We start from the raw sequence: 20,579 nt of genomic DNA, 5'->3' as shown, positions 1-20,579 counted from the left end.
AAAGGATTTCAGTTTCTCAGCCTTTGAGGCAATCTTGGGGCAGTTCTAAAGCCTCTCAGGTGATCTAGTTCAAACAGGAATTAATTCAGGGAAGTCCTATGGCCTGTGTTTAAACAGGAGGTCAGACTAGATGATCACAGTGTTCTATCTAGCCTTCTAATCTATGAATGTTTGGGAAATTCTAAAACCAACCAGATACATTTAAAGAAATAATCAAGTCATGCAATTTCATGGGTTTGATTCACTCTTGGGTCTGTGGCGACTACACACAACAGAGAGACTAGCTGAGAGTCTTCGGTAACAGGATGTGCTCATAGAAGGAGGTTACAGCAGTGCAACATGCCTGTAGCCTCTTGGTCTCTCAAGACTGCTACTAAAATGGTTGGTACTGGTGAGGGAGGGAGCATGACCAGGGACCTGGGGGATATGCTGTCACAAGGCAGCCTGTGGAGCCCTGGCTGCAGTTTAAAGCTGTCTTTCTACAGTGGAACTGTCAGGGGGGTGGTAGAGAAAACACCTCGAGTGAATGCCCTTTTGGGTTCTGCCACCCCAGCTACATGTGCTGCAGAGTGTGGACACGCTGAGTAGTTCAGGTTCCTTGCTTTTATTGGGTTCAGGCAGACTCTTCCTGTCGTTCTGAGGTAGAAATTGTTACATTTAAATGCTATTGTGTGGGGGGGTTAAATAAGCCTACTTTTTTTTGCTTCACGTTCCTTGCAGTATTGTAAGGCCTGTTGGTTATAATCAACTGGGGCTTGAAAAATCCCTTCTCTTTCTCACCACTTGTGGAAAATAGGAAGCTTTCTCTGGAGAATGGGGGGACAAATGCCATCAACTTCTGCAGAATAGAAGAATGCATTTTTTTTAAAAAATGAAGGGTACGGTTCACTGATGCTATGACTGCTCTGCAGCACTAACCCTGACGGAACTCCCTGATTCAGATGGGTTTGCAGCAGTTTTGTGTCACTAGAACAACAGCTGTAGCAGACTCTTGCCCTTGGCCCAAATTTTTACTCTTACGGCTCCAGAGGAAGCTTTCCAAACAAGAAGTGAGCATTGTCCTCATTCTGTAGACAGGAAGCCCCAATGTTTGTGTTGCGGCTCATATTTTTCGTAAGCTGCAGCAGAGTGAAAGCTGACCAGAGTCTAATCGGCTTTCACTGTTACTGTTGGGAATGCTGAAGAAACTGATAGTCTCGTCAATTTCTCTACGCTGCCCCTTGGCAACAGGAGAGGTGGGGCATGGGAGCTATTCACCGGGAAGGAAGACCCAAAACAAAAGTGTAAATAGAGTAGTGGAGATCAGACTCTTGGGGTATGTCTACACTACCCGCTGGATCGGCGGGCAGCAATCAATCCAGTGGGGATCGATTTATCGCGTCTAGTCTAGATGTGATAAATCGACCCCCAAGTGCTCTCCCGTCGACTCCTGTACTCCTCCGCCGCGAGAGGCGCAAGTGGAGTTGATGGGGGAGTGGCAGCGGTTGACTCACCGCGGTGAAGACACCACAGTAAGTCAATCTAAATACTTTAGCTACGTTATTCACGTAGCTGAAGTTGCGTAACTTAGATCGATTTGCCCCTTCCCCCCTCCCCCCAGTGTAGACCAGGGCTTGGAGTGGTCCAAAGACTGGCGAAGGAGCAGTCATGGCAGCCAGATGACTTTGATGTGAGGAATAGGGCAGCACCTTGTTTCCTGCAGACATAGGGGATTGGTGTGTGGGCTTCAGATTTCAGACAGCTTCTAGCTAAATGCTGATGTGAAAGATGGATCCCTGCAGCAGGTTCCAGGGTTAGGAATTCCAGCAGCTGTGGTGTTGGAAGGGACTTTTCATTAGAAGGATCACCCCTGTCTTTCATACCAGTCTTCGCCTATTATGGTTTTTCAAGCACTGGAATAATCCATTTCTTTTCTGTGTCTGTTGTAGCAGACACAATAATGTTTTAAAAATATTTTGGCGTGTATTACTTTCATTACTTATAATGCTAAGATACAGATTTGGTTGTACGAAGCTTTTAATCGAGATACAATACACACTGATCTGTTTTCTAATGTCCCATTTTAATAATTATTACTTATTCTAGGTTTACTGGGAGCTGGTTTCCAACAGTTTGGCAATGAAGACAAGCTAAAATCCAATCCTTTAGAACACCTCTTTGAGGTAAGTTGATTCAAAAGTTATCAAATAATATTAGCAATATTCTTTCAACATAGTTATTAGCTCTTAGATGTATGAAAGCATATGTCTTTAAAACAAAAAGCTTTAAAACATTTGTTGCTTAAGCTATATTATGCTCCACTAAGCATTTATAGTGCTAAAATACCTTCTATTGTTCTTAAGAACATGAGAACTGCATACTGGGTCAAACCAATGGTCTGTCTAGCCCTGTATCCTGTCTCTGACAGCCAGGACCAGAGTTTCAGGGTAGTGTACACAGAGGACAGTTGGAGTGATCTATCCCTGTCTTCCCCTCTTGGCTTCTGGCAGTCAGAGGCTTAGGATCACCTCAAGCATGGGGTTGTATTCCCTGACCGTCTTGGCTAATTGCCATTGATGGATATATCCTCCATGAACCTATCTAATTCTTTTTTGAACCCAGTTATACTTCTGGCCATCACAACATTCCCTGGCAATGAGTTCCACAAGTTAGTTGTGCGTTGTGTAAAAAAGTACTTCCTCTTGTTTGTATAACACCTGCTGCTTATTAATTTCATTTGATGCCCCCGGGTTTGTGTATTACGGGAAAGGGCAACTAACACTTCTTTAGTCACTTTTTCCACATGGTTTATGATTTTATAGACCTCTGTCACATCCTCCTTAGTCACCTCTTTTCTAAACTGAACAGCCCTAATCTATTTAGTCTCTCCTTGTATGGAAGCCCTTCCAATCCTTTGATCATTTTTGTTGCCTTTTACTGAATCTTTTCCAGTTCCACTATGTCCTTTTTGAGATGGGGCAACCAGGACTGGACACAATATTCAAAATGTGGGTGCACCATGGATTTATAGTGGCATTATGATATTTTCTATCTTAGGAACTATTAGGAAAGGGATAGAAACTAACAGTCTGTTAGTCTTTTTGACCATTGCTGTGCATTGAGCTGAAGTTTTCAGAGAACTATCTGGGGTGACTCCAAGATCTCTTAACTGAGTAGTAACAGCTAATTTATAACCCATCATTCTATATGTATGTTTAGCATTATTGTTTCCACTGTGCATTACTTTGCACTTATCAGTGTTGAGTTTTATCTACTATTTTGATGCCCAGTCACCCAGTTTTGTGAGATCCCCCCTGACTCTTCACAATCACTTTTGGATTTAACTATCTTAAATAATTGTTTAACATCTGCAAACTTTGCCACTTCACTGTTCACTCCCTTTTCCAGATCATTAATGAATATGTTGAACAGCACAGATCCCAGTACAGATCCTTGGAGGTCCCTGCTGTTTACTTCTCTCCATTGTGAAAATTGACCTTTTTATCTGTGTCTGATCATTTTGTTCTTTACTCTAGTTTCTATCAGTTTTGCCAGTACTGAAGTTAGGCTTATTGTCCTGTAATTGCCAGGATTGCCTCTGGAGCCCTTCCTAAAAATCAGTGTTATGTTGGCTACCTTCCAATCATCTGGTATAGCAGCTTGTATTAGCAATAGGTTACATACTACAGTTAGTAGCTCTGCAATTTCATATTTGAGTTCCTTCAGAACTCTTGTGTGAATACCATCTGCTCCTGGTGACTTATTACTGTTTCATTCATCGGTTTTTCTAACATCTCATCTACTGATCAATCAATTTGGGACAGTACTTCAGATTTGTCACTCAAAAAAGATAGCTCTGATGTGGGTATCTCCCCCACATCCTCTGCAGTGAAGATCAATGCATTTTGCTTCTCTGCAATGGCCTTGTCTTCCCTGAGTGCTCCTTTAGTACCTTGGTTGTCTAGTGGCGACACTGCCTGTTTGGCAGGCTTCCTGCTTCCGATGTACTTAAAAAGATACTTACTGTTAGAACTCTAGCAAGTTGCTTCTTGTCAGGAAATGCCTGTGTGCCCCAGGCCAGCATTATTGCCTAGTAGCGAGTGTTCAGGACCACTTTGCCTAGTGGCTACAGTTCACGGCCGTGTCTCCCAATGTGGAGAGTCAAGGGCCGCTGTGCCTAGCGGCTGTATTCCACAGTAGCGTTGCCCCGTGGCGAGAGTTAAGAGCCGCTCTGCCTACCAGCTATAGTCCCAACAAGGAGGTAGGATAACTTGGGCCCACCCAATACCAGGTTCTGACCCAGGGCCCGTCAGAGCAGTAGGTCGTATATGTGGCCTAGGGTCTGGTACCTTACTTGTACTCCCTGGGTCGCTTCCTATCCCTGTACCTCCAGCAGTGCCACGGCTCTGTCTTGGGATCCCTCCTGGCTTCATCCCAGGATCGTCTCCGGAGCCCCTGGTGACAGTGAGTTGTCACTCTCTGCTCCCACGGTCAACGGTCTTCCATCAGCTTGGCTAGGCTTAGTCCCAGCAGCTTCTCAGCAGGAGGCTGCTGCACCCAACTGCTTTCCTCCTCAGTCAGCCCAGACTGAGCTGAGCTGCTCCCTTTTGAGTGCTCCCTACACTGGGAGCATGCCTGGCAAAGGCGAGGGGTGTGGCTTCCTGCTTCCAGACCAGCTCCTTAACCCTCACCTCAGTAGTGTGGGGTTGATACACCTCATCACACTTCTCAAATTCTTTATTGGCCTGCCTTATTATACTTTTACACTTAACTTACCAGAGTTTGTGCACCTTCCTATTATCCTCACGAGGATTTGACTTCCAAAATTTAAAGGATGCCTTTTTGGCTCTGACAGCTTCCATTACTCTGCTATTTAGCTGTGGTGGCTTTTTTTTTTTCTTTTCTTTTTTTTTTCCCTCTGATTAATTGTCTTTTCTGATTTGAGGTATACATTTAGCCTAAGCCTCTATTATGGAGTTTTTAAGTAGTCCCCATGCTGCTTGCAGGCATTTAACCATTGTGACAGTGCCTTTAAATTTCCATCTAACAAGTGTCCTCATTTTTGTGTACTTCCCCTTTTTAAAGTTAAATGTTACAGTGGTGGGGTGTTTTGGTATTATCCCCCATACAAGGATGTTACATTTCATTACAATATGGTCGCTATTACTGAGTGATTTAATTATAGTTACCTCTCAAACCAGATCCTGTGCTCCTCTTAGGACTAAGTCGGGAATTGCCTCTCCCCTTGCAAATTTCAGGACCAGCTGTTCCAAGAAGCAGTTATTTATGGTGTCTAGAAATTTTATCTCTGCATCACGCCCTGAGGTGACAATTACCCAGTCAATTTGAGGATAGTTGAAATCGCCCATTATTATTGCACTTTCTGCTTTTGTGGCCTCTCTAAACTCCCCTAGCATTTCAGTCACAGTCACTCTCCTGGTCAGGTGGTTGGTTAGTATTTTCCTACTACTGTACTCTTATTTTTCAAGCATGAAATTTCTATGCATAGAGATTCTATGGTACAGTTTGTTTCAAGTAAGATTTTTACCTTATTTGGCTCCATGCTTTCTTGTAACATGCCACCCACCCACTAGCATGGCCTACTCTGTCATTCTTATATATCTTGTACCCTGCTATTCCCATGGCCCACTGAGTATCTTCAGGTTTCAGGGTAGCAGCCGTATTAGTCTGTATTCGCAAAAAGAAAAGGAGTACTTGTGGCACCTTAGAGACTAACCAATTTATTTGAGCATAAGCTTTCGTGAGCTACAGCTCACTTCATCAGATACATTTACATCTGATGAAGTGAGCTGTAGCTCACGAAAGCTTATGCTCAAATAAATTGGTTAGTCTCTAAGGTGCCACAAGTACTCCTTTTCTTTTTGAGTATCTTCATTCCACCAAGTTTCCCTGATGCCTGTTATATCAATATCCTCATTTAATGCCAGGCACGCTACTTCATCCATCTTAAACTGCTTTAAACTTCTAAATATTCTTTTTATTGTTTAATTCACACTAGAAAACATGTAAAGGTTACAATGTTTGTTTTAATTACACCTTCAACAGCAATTTTGGGAAGAGGATCTTAAACAAGATCTTTAATCTGAATGCAGTCTACCATGGATGTGTGGTGAGAAGTGATTGTCACCATGCGCAATTTCAGAATTCTCTCCTGGCTGTGCAAAATGGGCTTATCTTTCTTTATGATTGTAAAAGTGAACTGGATTTAGAACAGCTTCTAGGCAGCTTCCATCAGCAGGGATTCTATTGTGCCCTTGTTGGTGAGGGTTAAAGCTGTCCTCTCCTAGGCGAATGGCCTTCCTGGGACACAGGGGGCAAGCTGGTACAGCAGTTTGCATCTCCCTGCACCAGAAGACAGAGTCTGACCCACTGACTGCACAATGGGCTCTTCAGACACATAAGGACAGATTATTTGGATCAAACAAATCTCCTTGCTGGTTCAGAGCAGATTGTGTTTTAGGATTCTGAGTCAGTCCATCCAAACGTGTTCCACATGCAAACTAGTAATTCATTTGATCCTTCTCTCCACCAGTTTATATAGAGAACATTACTATTGATTGCATTGCATGCTATGAGCAGAGAGCCTCACTGAGCCTTTGTAATATGAATAAATAGTCTGCTGGCTGATTGCACGCATCAGCTATCAGAAATGGCCAAGTATAGATTTAAGGCACTTAGCAGAACAATTCCAATCATTCTGGAGATGGCCAGGCACAAATTTTGAATTGTAAAAAGTTCTGTGCCCCACTCTTTAACGGTAAATGTACCAGATCTATACTGCTATTCAACAACGATTCATACATTCTGATATGGAGTTTTGTGTATCACAGAGAATCAGTGATCTAATAAAAAGCTAAACTACACTTCCATCTGTATTGGGCTGAAGATGGCAGCTGCTGCTAAAGCTGACATTCTGGTACACTAACCAGACATTATGTCATGGAATGATGGTTTCAAGTAAATCTAGTTACTGGCTCAGACATAAGGTGTGTTTGAGTATTTCAGTGCATTCCACCCAGCTGTGTATTATGTGCACAGAAATATGTACCGTTTATACAATAGAGTAATGGTTCTGGCTTCCAAGCCATTCACCTCCTTTGACTTTTAACAATCTGCATATATTTTCTCTTTCCCCTTGGGCTCCCTCAGTACAATTGATAAATAGCTCTAAGTACATGATATAGGAGTTGAAGGATTAACTTCAAGGTCCAGCCATTAGGAGACAACCTAGTCTAGAACATAATGCTTCCATGATCTTTACTATTTAGTTTGAATTTCTCTCAATCAACAGAAATGGTGGCACTTTTTCTTTCTTTGCAAGTTTCCAAATAATTTGGTATGTGGTTTGTACTGATACCCTGTAGGATTTACACACTAGGCAATGAGGTTTCTTATATACAATTGAGTTTTATTATTCAAAATTAAGCTATTTGAATCTGGCACAAGATAGGCATTGTAACGTTAAGATATCTTTGCTTGCTCCTTCTTTTCCTTGATTTGATTAATGAATTAAATATTTAGGTTTATGGTGAGATGGCCCCAAATCACCTTCAGCATTCACAGAGAGAAACATTCAGTGCAGGTGTGGTGATTTCTAATGAAGTAGGTTTTTTATTAAACCAAAACACAATTTCACAAATACCCACAATCTTTGACTGCTGTAACTGTTTAAGTATGCCTCTGATTTATATCTGCTATTGATGCAAGTTTGTATTATATTGTACTGTGTTGCCTTTCTGATATGTATAGAAATGCTATATATGATACATTGGATTGGTTTTCCCTGCTGTTATTTAAAAGGAAAAACACATTGGGAAGATTTTTGTGTAATTAAGCGTCTAAGTGAGAATCCCCTCTAGTCATAGTTGTACCTTAAATTATGGTTGGGCATCAGATGTGGGTAGCCATTCATAGCTGCAGTTATTGTTTGCTTTATAAAATCATCTGCAAGGAGGGAAAAACTGAATGTGTTCAGTTACTGTCTTTTCATAGAAAGGGTTAAATCTTCTCCGAGCTTAAATTCCATTGTCTGTGGCTAGGTCGTAGAAACCTTAATCTGCTCTCAAATTTGAGGCTTGTTGGTAATACTGTCTGGTTAATTCAGTATCTCTGAAATTCAAAACCCATAAAGGGAAGGGGAAAAGTTCAAGAATGTTTAGTTGATGAGAGCACGTTTTACAGGCTGAGACCACTACAGCAAGATATTTTGGCTAAACTCATGGAATTAGTCAAACAGGACTCTCGTAAATTGGAGAGTTAGTGTCTCACTAATGTTGCAATAATTCAGTGGCCTAGCAGGATTAATTTATAAAACCTATCAAAGTGGGACAGTATTCCATCAATGCTGACCTGTATGGGTCAAAATATAAAATTAATGGTCATGGTAAATTTATTTTTAAAGGGCATTTTTATAATTTTGCTTTCAAAACTTTGCCTCTCATTTTCTAAATGCTAAATGCAAAAAAAAAAAATCACTCTGAACTGAATCTACTTCTGGCCTTTAACAACTAAAGGAATACAGTGTCCAACCAGAGGAGCCAACGTCTATATACGCTAGCAATGTTGAATGCAACAAACTCTTTTAGCAAATTAACATATGGGCTCCCTCAAACAGCATGCCAAGCTTTTCCTTTGGGGTTTAATTGACGTGTGCCAATGATGTGATCTACAACATGAAATGCATCCTGGTTTAAGACTCTATCATTGATTCCTTTACATACAAATGAATTCTTCCATATTCTGTTGCTTTGGGTGCTTCAAGATTGGGATAGTATGAGAAGCAGTATCAGAAGATAGAGCAACAGAAGTAGCAGTTGTGGGATTACAATCTGGATTTTGGGAAAAACTAATAGTTCCCACAGCTGGTCTAAACTGTGCAGTCTGGCCAATATTCTAACTATTAAAAATAAGCTGTGTGTTCCTAATCTCACTCTCCTGTGCCGTTCTTGTAGACCTTCCTGTGTTTTTGACTTTTATTTTCCTTTGAGGGGAAGATTGTATTTATTGTACATTTTCTATGCCATTGTATTTTAGGTATACGTACAAGTTAACAAAGCAGCAGCAGAAGATGAAAACATAAAGAAGCTGGCACAGGATTTCTTTAGAAAACTGGAGGCACGTGATGAGCAAATACTGTCAATGTGGCAACATTTTAGAGACTTCAGTATTGAAGAGTATGTCCGGATTTACAAGGTGCAAACCATCAGCTGTTGTCTCTGTGCAGTCCTAGGATAGTCTCCTTTCGTCCACTGTTCCATCACACCAATAACTGACATCTGCATAGCACTTTTTCATCCCTGAAACTCCCTCAGCTCATCACAAACTAAATACGTACTCTGCTGAAATTCAGTCACCCCTGGAGTGGAAGGAGCCATCAGGAGCTCAGCCATTTCACCTTTTTACAGTATGCTTTACAAGAGTAGGGAAAGGGAAAACCTTTCCAAATATGCTGGGGCAAACACCTTTCTCTTACCAAAAGTGCCATGGTTTATTTAATATCCAGGCAGAGCACAGTAAATCTTAGTTGCGAAGATCTTAGACAGATTTGTTTCGTGAAATCCATATAACTAGACATTGGACTTTCCGTTCTCAGTTTCACAGAATCCAAAAGAAGAGTGCTGAACGACAAAGCAAATTTATGCCTATTTAATACATCTTTAATAAATTCCAATCCACTAAATTAAAAGGTTCCATGTCATAAATGTATTGGTAAATTGCTTGTTTTAGCTTAGATTAATCTAATTTTATTATACAGAACAGCAAACATTGCAGACTCAGTTGATCATGAGAAATTACAATAACTGGAAGTTACAGTAATCAGTACAAAAGCTGTCTGCAGATAGAGTGCAGTTAAAGTGAAGTCCTCTTTCACACACTGACACTGAATTAAAACCAGTTGCCATTATTTTCTGGGAGAAACTTGTATTTTATTTTCATTTATAATAAATATTTATGAAAGAACCTATCCCAGGCTCTAGGCAAGTGCCTTTGCTGTGAATTAAAATAAAATAGCAGCTGTTCCTCACCCCAAAACCAAAATGTAATGAACCAGAGATTAAATTAAAACCAGCATTCCTTCCTTTTGACAACAAATACTAGTTGTTCTTGATAAAAATCCATCGTCACTCTTCCCATCTGGATGGCCTACAGCACAGACCCATCATCTGACTTATAGCAAATGTAAAGACTTGAAGAAAGTGTAAGTCTCACCCTAACAGTGTTTTCCTTTCTGTTCCTGGAAACTTTCAGCGTCTAGGTGTGCATTTTGATGAATATTCTGGAGAATCATTTTATCAAGAGAAGTCCCAGGAAGTTCTAAAGATGTTGGACGCTAGAGGACTCCTTCAGAAAACAATGTATGAAAGGTTATTTTGTTTACATTATAACAGTTATGATTTTTTTAACTCTTTGCTATTGTCATATTTCATATATAAAAGGTGTGGTGGGGATATATATATATATATATATATATATATATAATGCTGCTCAATAGTTGTGGGTTTTTTTCCCCTTATACAAGTACTTTCAGTATAATATCATGTGGAAGAACCTAATCTTCCTCTTCCTTCTAGCTAATGGAAAAGCAGTGGAGTTGCAGCTACTGGGCACAGTAAAAGTTTTTCATATTGGGAAAAATGGTCTTCCAGACTAATTACTTAGTTATATAGCACCATAGTGGTACATGGTACTTAATAAATTGAGTTAGATGTGTCCCTGCCCTGAGGTAGTGACAATCTTAACTTATATGGAAATAACTCTCATAAAAGATGAGCCACAAGAGTGAGAGCAGACAATTTTCTGATATCAGCAATGGAAGGAAAGGTGAGAGAGGTGGTTATGAAAGAGAGATCATAGAAGATTACGGTTGGAACACACCTCAGGAGGTCATCTAGTCCAACCCCCTGCTCAAAGCAGGACCAACACCAACTAAATCATCCCAGCCAGGGCTTTGTCAAGCCAGACCTTAAAAACCTCCAAGGATGGAGATTCCACCACCTCCCTAGACAACCTATTCCAGTGCTTCACCACCCTCCTAGTGAAATAGTTTTCCCTAATATCCAACATAGACCTCCCCCACTGCAACTTGAGACCATTGCTCCTTGTTCTGTCACCTGCCACCGCTGAGAACAGCCGAGCTCCATCCTCTTTGGAACCCCCCTTCAGGTAGTTGAAGGCTGCTATCAAATCCCCCCTCACTCTTCTCTCCTGCAGACTAAATAAGCTCAGTTCCCTCAGCCTCTCCTCGTAAGTCATGTGCCCCAGCCCCCTAATCATTTTCGTTGTCCTCCGCTTGGCCCTCTCTAATTTGTCCACATCCTTTCTGTAGTGGGGGGCCCAAAACTGGATACAGTGCTCCAGATGTTGCCTCACCAGTGCCTAACAGAGGGGAATAATCACTTCCCTCAATCTGCTGGCAATGCTCCTATTAATGAAAAGGAGATGTGAAGGAGTAGAGGGAAGATCCTCTGTGCACAAGAGGAATGAGACTGTTCCAAGAATAGCGGGCAGCATGAGGAAAGATTTTTTTTTTTTAATTTTTTTTTTAAATGTATATGTCATCTGGTTTTTTTTCCTGGATTCTGTATTTCAATTCTGGTTTGCAATTATTTCAAATGATGATGTGTGGTTGGGGTTTCTTTTGTTTGTTTTTCATTTTCAGCAAAGGAACAAGAGTAGTGGATCTTTCTGAAAAAGAGACCTCTCATTGTGTTCTACTGTAATGCGTAGTGATGGGACATCTCTTTATATAACAAGGCAAGTGTCTGTCTATGCTACACTTTGGATTTAATTCAGTGGTAAACTCTTGTGTAATTTACATTAGTAGTCTCTTTTAAGGATTTAAACACTGGAAGCTTTTTGTTATAGGAACACTACAAGATACTTACTAGTCAATAATCTGAATAACTGAGGGTTACAGTGACACTATAACTATGGAGAGATAGGTAGTTACTTTAAAAAATGAAGCCTTGTTTTTCTAGATTTATCCTATGAGTCCAATAGGAAATCTACTCTATTTATAAGTCATTTTTTTGGTTCCCGCTACCAACTATATAAATAGCCTGAAAACAAAGCTATATTCTTTTTGCTTAACAAATAATTTACCACAACAAAGATTTTAGAAGAACTTGACTAGCAATCTTATTCTTGAAGCGTGATGTAGACTAGCATAGTTTGCTCTTCCACATCTTTATTGGCTCTGCAGTGCTGATAGCCTGCTACGTCAGTTGTTACCACCATCCTTCTGGCCCCATCATCATAGTATTTGAATCCTTCCAAAGTATTTTAAAATAGAAATAACAGTCACTTTAGTTCATACCACAGGCTGACAAAAATCAAACTTTTTTTAGTTTTTGGGATGGGAGGTGTGTGTGTGAAGAACTTCTTGAGAAAAGCTGCATTGAGGAAGTGCTCTGCATTCAGATCTGAGACTGTGGTTAGAGATCGTTCTTTTCTCTTGCAGGAGTGAGCTCCATAGTCTTATGTCCAGGTCCTCTGAAGGTTCTATCTTCTTTGCTCACAAGATTCCCCCAGTTGTTTGACCATTTCACTGTCTCAGTAGGGACACAGACCAGATTGGTACTCTGTACAAGAAGTCATTTTTCCTGCTTGTTTTTCTGACCATAATCAATGGGCTTAAAAAACAACAACACTGAATTCTAAAAATATGTAATGAACAAAGACCAGATGCTCACTCTTTTGCATGAAGTATGCATTGGTCCATTTAACCTTGTATCCTCTCTTTGGTAGTGGCTTCAGTACAAGGTGAAAACCCTCCATAATGCACTTGTTCATTTTTACAAACCCTTCCTTTCCACAATGGTAGAGAATTTTCCCAGCAGGCAACCCATTCTAAATAATGAGCTGTATTTAGTTTGATTGAGAGTTTCTCATTTATCTCTTCTAGAGATCTTGCTGCTGCTATAGACCGAATGATGAAATATAACTGTGAATCTATGATTTATGTGGTAAGTAATTGTAGATTCACACAACAATTTGAATTTAACTCTCTTAAAAATGCAGGGCCTCTCTTGCTCCCAGAGTGACTGTGGCACATGGTAATTGGCATCACAATAGACACTTAGAGGACCTTACTGCACAGCAGCTATTCCATAGTGTCACACAATGATTCTCAATCCTTTTTTGGTTCATGACCCACAAAATGGCTGAAAAATCATGTGGGGCTCACCATTTTAAAATGTACTTGTAATTTCCTCAAAAATAGCTTTTACGCAATCAACAGATCATTTTTCAGATAAATATTGTTGTTAAATATTGAATCAAGTTAAAGGTTGATTCTTATAATTGTTTGTGTATGAAAGGATATAAAATATGCTATTAAAGTCATGTTCTAAAATCCATTTACAGAGAAGTTTAATTTAAAGTCCCAATATATTGTCACAAATGTGAATTTTATAGCTTGTTTACAATACATCAGTTGCTCTATTGTTGATTCACTTGGAATTGCACATCAAGAGCCATTTAATCCATCTGGGCATGCAGTTGCAGACTGGGAGCATTTTAACTGTCTGCTGGTTTTTTAACATGACTTCAGCAATATCAGTAATGGATAGTAGGATTAGCTCCTTGTCTGTGTGTAAAACTTCTTAGCTTTAGCATTCTAAAGATACAGCATATGATGCCGTTAAGGTTTTTTCAGAGATAGGGGTAACCTTTTGAAAACCACTTTTTAGTATATGGAGTCAGTTAATGTCCTCTGGGAAGCAAATCTACTGGTTTTTTTGGCATGCTCCTTATGATATGTCTGGAGATGTCTATACAACATGCTTGGTATCATGCTTTCATTAGTCAGTGTAATGTTACATAATACAATGCCTTTGGAAAAATCATTGGAGCCAGTAAATGTAGAACCAAAACCCCAGACCTCTTTAGCTCTTCATTTTCTGGCTCCAAGGAGTTTCCATTAGCTTTTCTTCCCCTCTTGTGACATCGGAATAATGCGTTTTCCACCAATAGCAACATGCTGCATTCCTTGTCACCAAGGAGCAGCATGCCAACAGAGAAGCAATGCTCCAGAAGTTATGGACGTTGTTACTGATGTAGCAGTAGCTGGTGCATGCAGTTGCTCATCTGTGTTTGCTCCTGTGATTGCCATGAGTTACAAGAAAGCAACAAAGTGGAAATAATGAAACATTTCGCACCAAAAGAGAATGAAAGCTGAAATCGATAATAATGAGATGGACCAGTGCAGAATCAGTTCCCTAATGTAGCCCAAGAAAGAGCAGCAGCCTAAGGATATTAGTGGCCAGTCCCCTGAACTTTTAGTAATTGTTCAGTCCTTATGTCTAACTTTCTTCTTCTCCCTGGCTTAATCCTTATGTACTTGCAACAAAAGCTGGAACCTGAGAGTGTGGCCATTGAAATTACAGTGTCTCAGAGAAGTTAGAAATGGAAAACACCTGCCAGATCACCTAGTCCATCTCTCATCTGTACTCTTCTATAACAACAAATGCATGAATTACTAAGGGTTTTTGATACTACAACTAATACTTCCACTTCTTTCTCTTGTTGTTGGCTGAAATTGGTGCTCATAAAAATAAGTGATTAATAGCTATTGTCAGGCAAACTGCAGGTAGGCCTTGTCCAATCATCCCCACACACCTCTGCCAGTGACCTGACTGGCCCCAGATCTCTCATGAGTAGCACTTCCAATCTCACTGAATTGTACCAAACTGCATGATAGTGTTTTGTAATGTCCATCAAACTCACTGCCTCATGTGGGTCAAGCTGGATTTTACTCTAGGTTATCTGAGGTTAGACTTCCATGAACCTAACCTAGATGATTTTTAGTCTATGTTTGGAGATATTCAATTATTATATACAAATATATTTTGAGTCCCAATGTTTAAAAGCTAGTTGGAATTTACTCAGAGGTCTCTAAATCTTATTTCATGAGGTTATAAAGGTTTTGTGTTTTTTTTTTTTTAAAGAAAATCAAACCAGTTTATTGCTGGTAATTCTGTAAATTACTATATAAATTCATTTATAACAATTGTTTGTTTACCCTACTATTTATTTCATAAGGGCCTGTAAGAGTGTAAAAGCATGACATCCAAAAAGGTATAAAATACTCAAGGTTTATTATAGAGGTGTTGGTAAGGATGCCAAGTTAACGTTCACTGTAGTTCAGTGTTGCACTTAAAGCAGGGATTGAACAGGGATCTTTGTTATATGTGAAAAATGTGGCGTATCCTCCCCTGTCAGTTTTCAAATTTCCCATATAGTTAAAACTCACTCCATAGGCTACATTTCAATTTTTTTTTTTTTTTAAGGATTAATGGTCATTTTTCACTGTTATTCTTCATATTCTCCCCTTCAGCAGAAACCTTAATTTTGTACAGTAGCGTCATCATGCAAAAACCATATAGTTATGATTAAGCAATTTTAGTGTCTGTGGACCAGGATTATATTAAATGAGTCTTTTAAAAATCTGTTTAATCCCCCTCCCGCCCTCACCCCATGATGTCACCAGAGGGCAGAGTTAGTTATTTGGGTGCCTGAACTATGCATTTCCATATCTTTTAGCCGGTTTGGGATTATTAATTTTTTTTGGTTTAATGTTAGCTGTGAATTTCTGGGTTTTGAACATTTGATTTTGGAATAGTTACCAGATGCTTGTAGTGTAGTTTACTCTAAGTTAGTGATGTAAGTTACTGATATGTATTCTCAACTGTAACTGTGTTTTAACATAGTTTTTGGTTGGAATTTTTATACTATTCTAAACATTTTAATCCACTTGAGACTACTATAAAAACTGTAATTTTATATATTACTCCTGAATTTACATCCTGATTAAAGAAAGGGCACTGTCCAAAATGATGCTTGTAAAATTAGGTCAACCAATGTTGTTTTAGGCCCCAATCCTGCAAATATCTACAGGTGTGCTGCACTATATGTTCTGTGAATAGTTCCAGTGAAGTCAGGGGGTAAATCTTTGAAGGTTCAGAGTCTTGGTTTGTGAGTAAACAGCATCATTCCTCCTTGCTGCCTGACTACTCTATTCATATCGTGAAACAAGGTAGATTTAAATATAGGAGAATCATACCTCAGAGACCAGGATTCTTCGATATCTCAATACTTGGCCTGCTGGCAGGAGCTGAGAAAGCTGCACGGCTGGTGTGTGGTAGTGTCAGGAGTAGAATATGAACTCAGTGCTAGCTCTGGAAATTCCTGGCCTGGGCTTGGAAAAAAATAAAGGAGAACAAAAATCATTCAGTTCTTGCAGTAGTGGCCTGTCAAATATGGCCTGGGAGGCTGTAGTTCAGGAGCAAACTAGAATGAACGCGTGGTGGTGAGTCCTGCCATCTTAACTAGGTGAGGGGACCTGCAACCCATGATGCCTGTAGCAAACCTGTTGTTGAGTACAGACAAAGGCTAATTCCAATGAGAAGTCTGTAACAGTCACAAGAGAGATGAACTGAAAGATGAGGAGAGCAGCAAATGTATATTTAATTTAAAATATTAATATTTGAGAGATGAGCATTATCTGTTAGTATGGAAAAAAATCAAATGTACAATTACAAACTAAACTGTAACGAGGCAGTAGTACTCCTGAAAAGGATGTGGGGGTTACAGTGGATCACTAATTGAATATGATGCAGTTATGAAAAAGGCTAATATTCTGGGGCATATTAACAGGAGTTTCGTATGTAAGACACGGGAGATAATTGTTCTGTTCTACTTGGCACTGGTGAGGCCTCTGCTGGAGTACTGTGTCCAGTTTTGGGCACCACATTTTAGGAAAGATGTTGATAAACAGGAGAGAGTCCAGAGGAGAGCAACAAAAGTAATAAAATGTTTAGAAAACCTGACCTATGAGGAAAGGTTAAAAAAACTGGGCATGTTTAGTCTTGAGAAAAGAAGGCTGAGGTGAGACCTGGTAACTCTCTTCAAATATGATAAGGACATTAAGGGCTGTTCTGAAAAGGACAGTGATTCAATTGTTTTCCGTGTTCTCTGAACTTTCTAACTATTAGGATAGTTAAGTACTGAAATAGGCTTCCAAGGGAGTTTGTGGAATCCCTGTTGTTGGAGGTTTTTAAGAACAAATTACACAGATAACGTTTCAGGTATGGTCTGTGCATGCTTGGTCCTGACTCAGCATGGGGGATTGACTAGATGTCCTCCTGAGGTCCCTTCCAACACTATATTCCTACGATTCTATGATTATACAGCATGTGTGTTTAAAATATATACATTTGTCTCTGGCCCAGTGCCCCAGAAGTGCAGAAATGTCACATAAGATCATAAGAATGACCATACTGGGTGAGACTAAGGGTTCATCTAGCCCAGTATCCTGTCTTCTGGCAATCACCAGTGTCAGATGCCTCAGAGGGAACAAACAGAACAGGGTAATTTCAAGTGATCCAGTCCTAGCTTCTGGCATTTGGAGGCTTAGGGACAATCAGAGCATGGGGCTGCACCTCTGACCATCTTGGCTAATAGCCATTGAGGGACCTATCCTCCATGAACTTATCTAGTTATCTTCTGAACCCTGTTATACTGTTGGCCTTCACATCATCCCTTGGCAATAAGTTCCACAGGTTGACTGTGTTGTGTGAAGAAGTACTTGTTTATGTTTGTTTTAAGCCTGCTGCCTATTAATTTCATGTGGTGACCCCTGGTTTGTGTGTTATGTGAAAGGATAAATAACACTTCCTTCTTGACTTTCTCTGCACCATTTGATTTTATAGACCTCTGTCATATCCCCGTTTAGTCATCTTTTTTCTAAAATGAACAGTCCCAGTCTTTTTAATCTCTCCTCATATAGAAGCTCTTCTGTACCATTAAATCATTTTTGTTGTCCTTCCCTGTATCTTTTCTAGTTCTAACATATCTTTTTTGAGATGGGGTGGCCAGAACTACACACAGTATTCAAGGTGCGAGTGTGCCATGGATTTATATAGTGGCATTATGATATTTTCTTATTTCTGTCTTTTTCCTAAGTGGTTCCTAACATTGTTAGCTTTTTTGACTGCTGCTGCTGTTGCACATTGAGCAGATGTTTTCAGAGGACTATCGACAATGACTCCAAGATCTTGATCTTGAGTAGTAACAGCTATTTTAGACCCCATCATTTTGTAGGTGTAGTTGGGATTATTTTTTCCAATATGCATTATTTTGCACTTATCAGTGTTGAATTTCATCTGCTGTTTTGTTTGCCCAGTCACCTTTGGCCTTAACTATCTTGAATAATTTTTTATCATCTGCAAATGTTGCCACTTCATTGTTCACTCCCTTTTTCAGATCATTAATGAATATGTTGAACAGCAAAGATCCCAGTATCCCATGGGAACCTTGATGTTTATTTCTCTCCATTGTGAAAACTGATAATTTATTCCAACCCTTTGTTTCCTATTTTTTAACCAGTTACTGATCCATGAAAGGGCCTTTCCTCTAACCAATGACTGCTTAGTTTCCTTAAGAGCCTTTGGTGAGAGACCTTGTCAAAGGCTTTCTGAAAGTCCAAGTACACTATATCAATTGGATGACCCTTGTTCATGTGTTTGTTGATCCTTCAAATAATTCTAATAGATTGGTGAGACACGATTTCCCTGTACAAAAGACATGTTCCCCAACAAATTATGTTCATCTGTGTGTCTGATAATTCTGTTATTCACTATGGTTTCACCCAGATTGCCTGATACTGAAGTTAGGCTTATTGGCCTGTAATTGCCAGGATCAACTCTGGAGCCTTTTTTACAGGAGACCGTGGGGGATGGGAGTGCTGAACAGACAGAGAATTCAGACCACAGCAAGGAACTGCCTTGTGGAAACCTTTTCAGCCAGTGCTGGTATTTCATTTATAGGATCTTATGGGTTTCTGCCAGGTATTCGTATTGATGATGTAAATCAAGCGCCAATGGTAGGGGCTTCAAGTCTCAGCCCTAGATATGAATGCATCCGTTCTGATGGGAGATTAGACAAAATATATGAATTCAAAGGTGATATTTAAAGTAGATTAATTCAAAGGCCTGTACTAAAATGATATAGAATAAACTGTTTTCAAAAAGATAAAGTGTTTTATCATTAGTAAGATTCTAGAGTGGGTTGATGTCAAAGTACTTTACGCTATTATATCTTTCAAATTCAGTCTGGTTTCCTAGATCTTAGTTCTGCTGTCTCTCTACCTAAGCAGGGATATATTCTAAAATGCACCCATTTTTTCCCTTAAGACAGATAAAAGTCAAAACGCTCACTTTGAACAGCTGTTCCAAATACTGAAGCTCATGGGCTACCAATGGGCAGAAAGGTAAGTGTGGGTGTCATAATTGCTACTTTTTTATTGGGGTGGGGATATATTAAAAAGGAAAAACGAGCAATGATCAGAAATTCTTTAATAGGCCCCTTGAAACTCCTTGGTATGAACAGTGGGGTACATAAAAGCAAGAAAGGAGGAAATGTTGCCTGTCAAAGACATTACACCTCAGTATCTGTACACTGTGTGCTCATATAGTAATAATCTTAAGAGCTAATATACTTTTATGAGTGTAATATTTTACATCCTGCCTCATCTTAGCTTATTGTACTGAGTCTTCTATATTAAAGCCTAACACAGCTGTTAGAAAGTACCAATCTCCTGAGAGTGTATGAATGACCAGGTTATCATAATTCTGGTCCTTTCTGTCTAATTATAAGGTGTGCATGGAGAGATGTTTTTTCTGAAGTGAGGTAATGATGACATTGTTGAGCTTTCTATGTTGAATGATGTTTGTTCAGCTGTTACTACTACATCCTAGTTCAGGGCCTTGCCTGAACAAACATTGCAGGCATTTCTGTTGATTAAAACGTGATTTTAGATCCTGCTGTTTTCAATGCAGGTGTCAGCATGTGTCTTTTGGGCTAGTGCAGGGGATGAAGACACGAAAAGGAGAAGTGGTTTTCCTGGAAGATGTTTTAAATGAAGCTCGCTCAAGGATGTTACAAAACATGGCTGCTGCAAAAAGTTAGCTGATTCAGGTTTTATTCATTTCTCTTGAAATATTCCCATGCAGATTACAATATCCCTTTCTCCTTCCCCCTCTATCACTCTCCCCCAAGTCCAGTAACCCAGAGCAACAGGCTCTGATCTGTGTCTTTCCACCATCTGTGATGATATAATTAAAGTAGTAATAACACTTTGCCCTTCCATAGCTAGAATCTCAAATAGCTTTCCCGAAGCATAGGAGGCCATACAGCTTGAAAAACGTGAATGAACTTTGCCTCACACCCAACCCTGCAATGTAGGGAAGCTATTGCCCCTTTTGATGGACGGGCAAGGCGCTTTTATCTTACCGTGATGCAGCAAGTTAGTGGCTGAGCTGGGAGCAGAACCTGGGAATGAATGGCACTTAAGCTCCTAAATCACTTTTGAAAATGGAACTTAGTCTCCTCACTCACACAGGCACTTCTGAAAGTTTTACCCACAACCCTTAATCTTGCTCTTCCTCACTTCCTAACTTAGAAAATGGCAATAATTCCCTAACTCACAGAGTTGTTTGAAGTGTTTCATTAATGTTTGAAGTGCTCAGATACCAGGGAGGGCATTTCCAAAGGCACTTACCTGCCATTTGTTGCTTTGA

General features: G+C 39.8%; 1 protein-coding gene across 1 annotated transcript in view; it reads left to right on the top strand.

The window, feature by feature from the left end:
- The window catches only part of RARS2 (arginyl-tRNA synthetase 2, mitochondrial), a 56,517-nt gene that overhangs the window by 21,225 nt on the left and 14,713 nt on the right, over nt 1-20,579 (top strand). The window contains 8 exon segments of the mRNA XM_073336637.1: nt 2,086-2,162; nt 9,034-9,192; nt 10,249-10,355; nt 11,660-11,685; nt 11,688-11,754; nt 12,905-12,965; nt 19,194-19,270; nt 19,839-19,963. Of these exon segments, the coding sequence (XP_073192738.1) occupies nt 2,086-2,162; nt 9,034-9,192; nt 10,249-10,355; nt 11,660-11,685; nt 11,688-11,754; nt 12,905-12,965; nt 19,194-19,270; nt 19,839-19,963 (699 nt within the window).

This window comes from Lepidochelys kempii, chromosome 3 (genome assembly GCF_965140265.1).
Source record: "Lepidochelys kempii isolate rLepKem1 chromosome 3, rLepKem1.hap2, whole genome shotgun sequence".
Classification (NCBI taxonomy): domain Eukaryota; kingdom Metazoa; phylum Chordata; order Testudines; family Cheloniidae; genus Lepidochelys; species Lepidochelys kempii.
The sequence above is the reverse complement of the archived record's forward strand: the minus strand, read 5'-3'. Positions and strand labels throughout refer to the sequence as shown.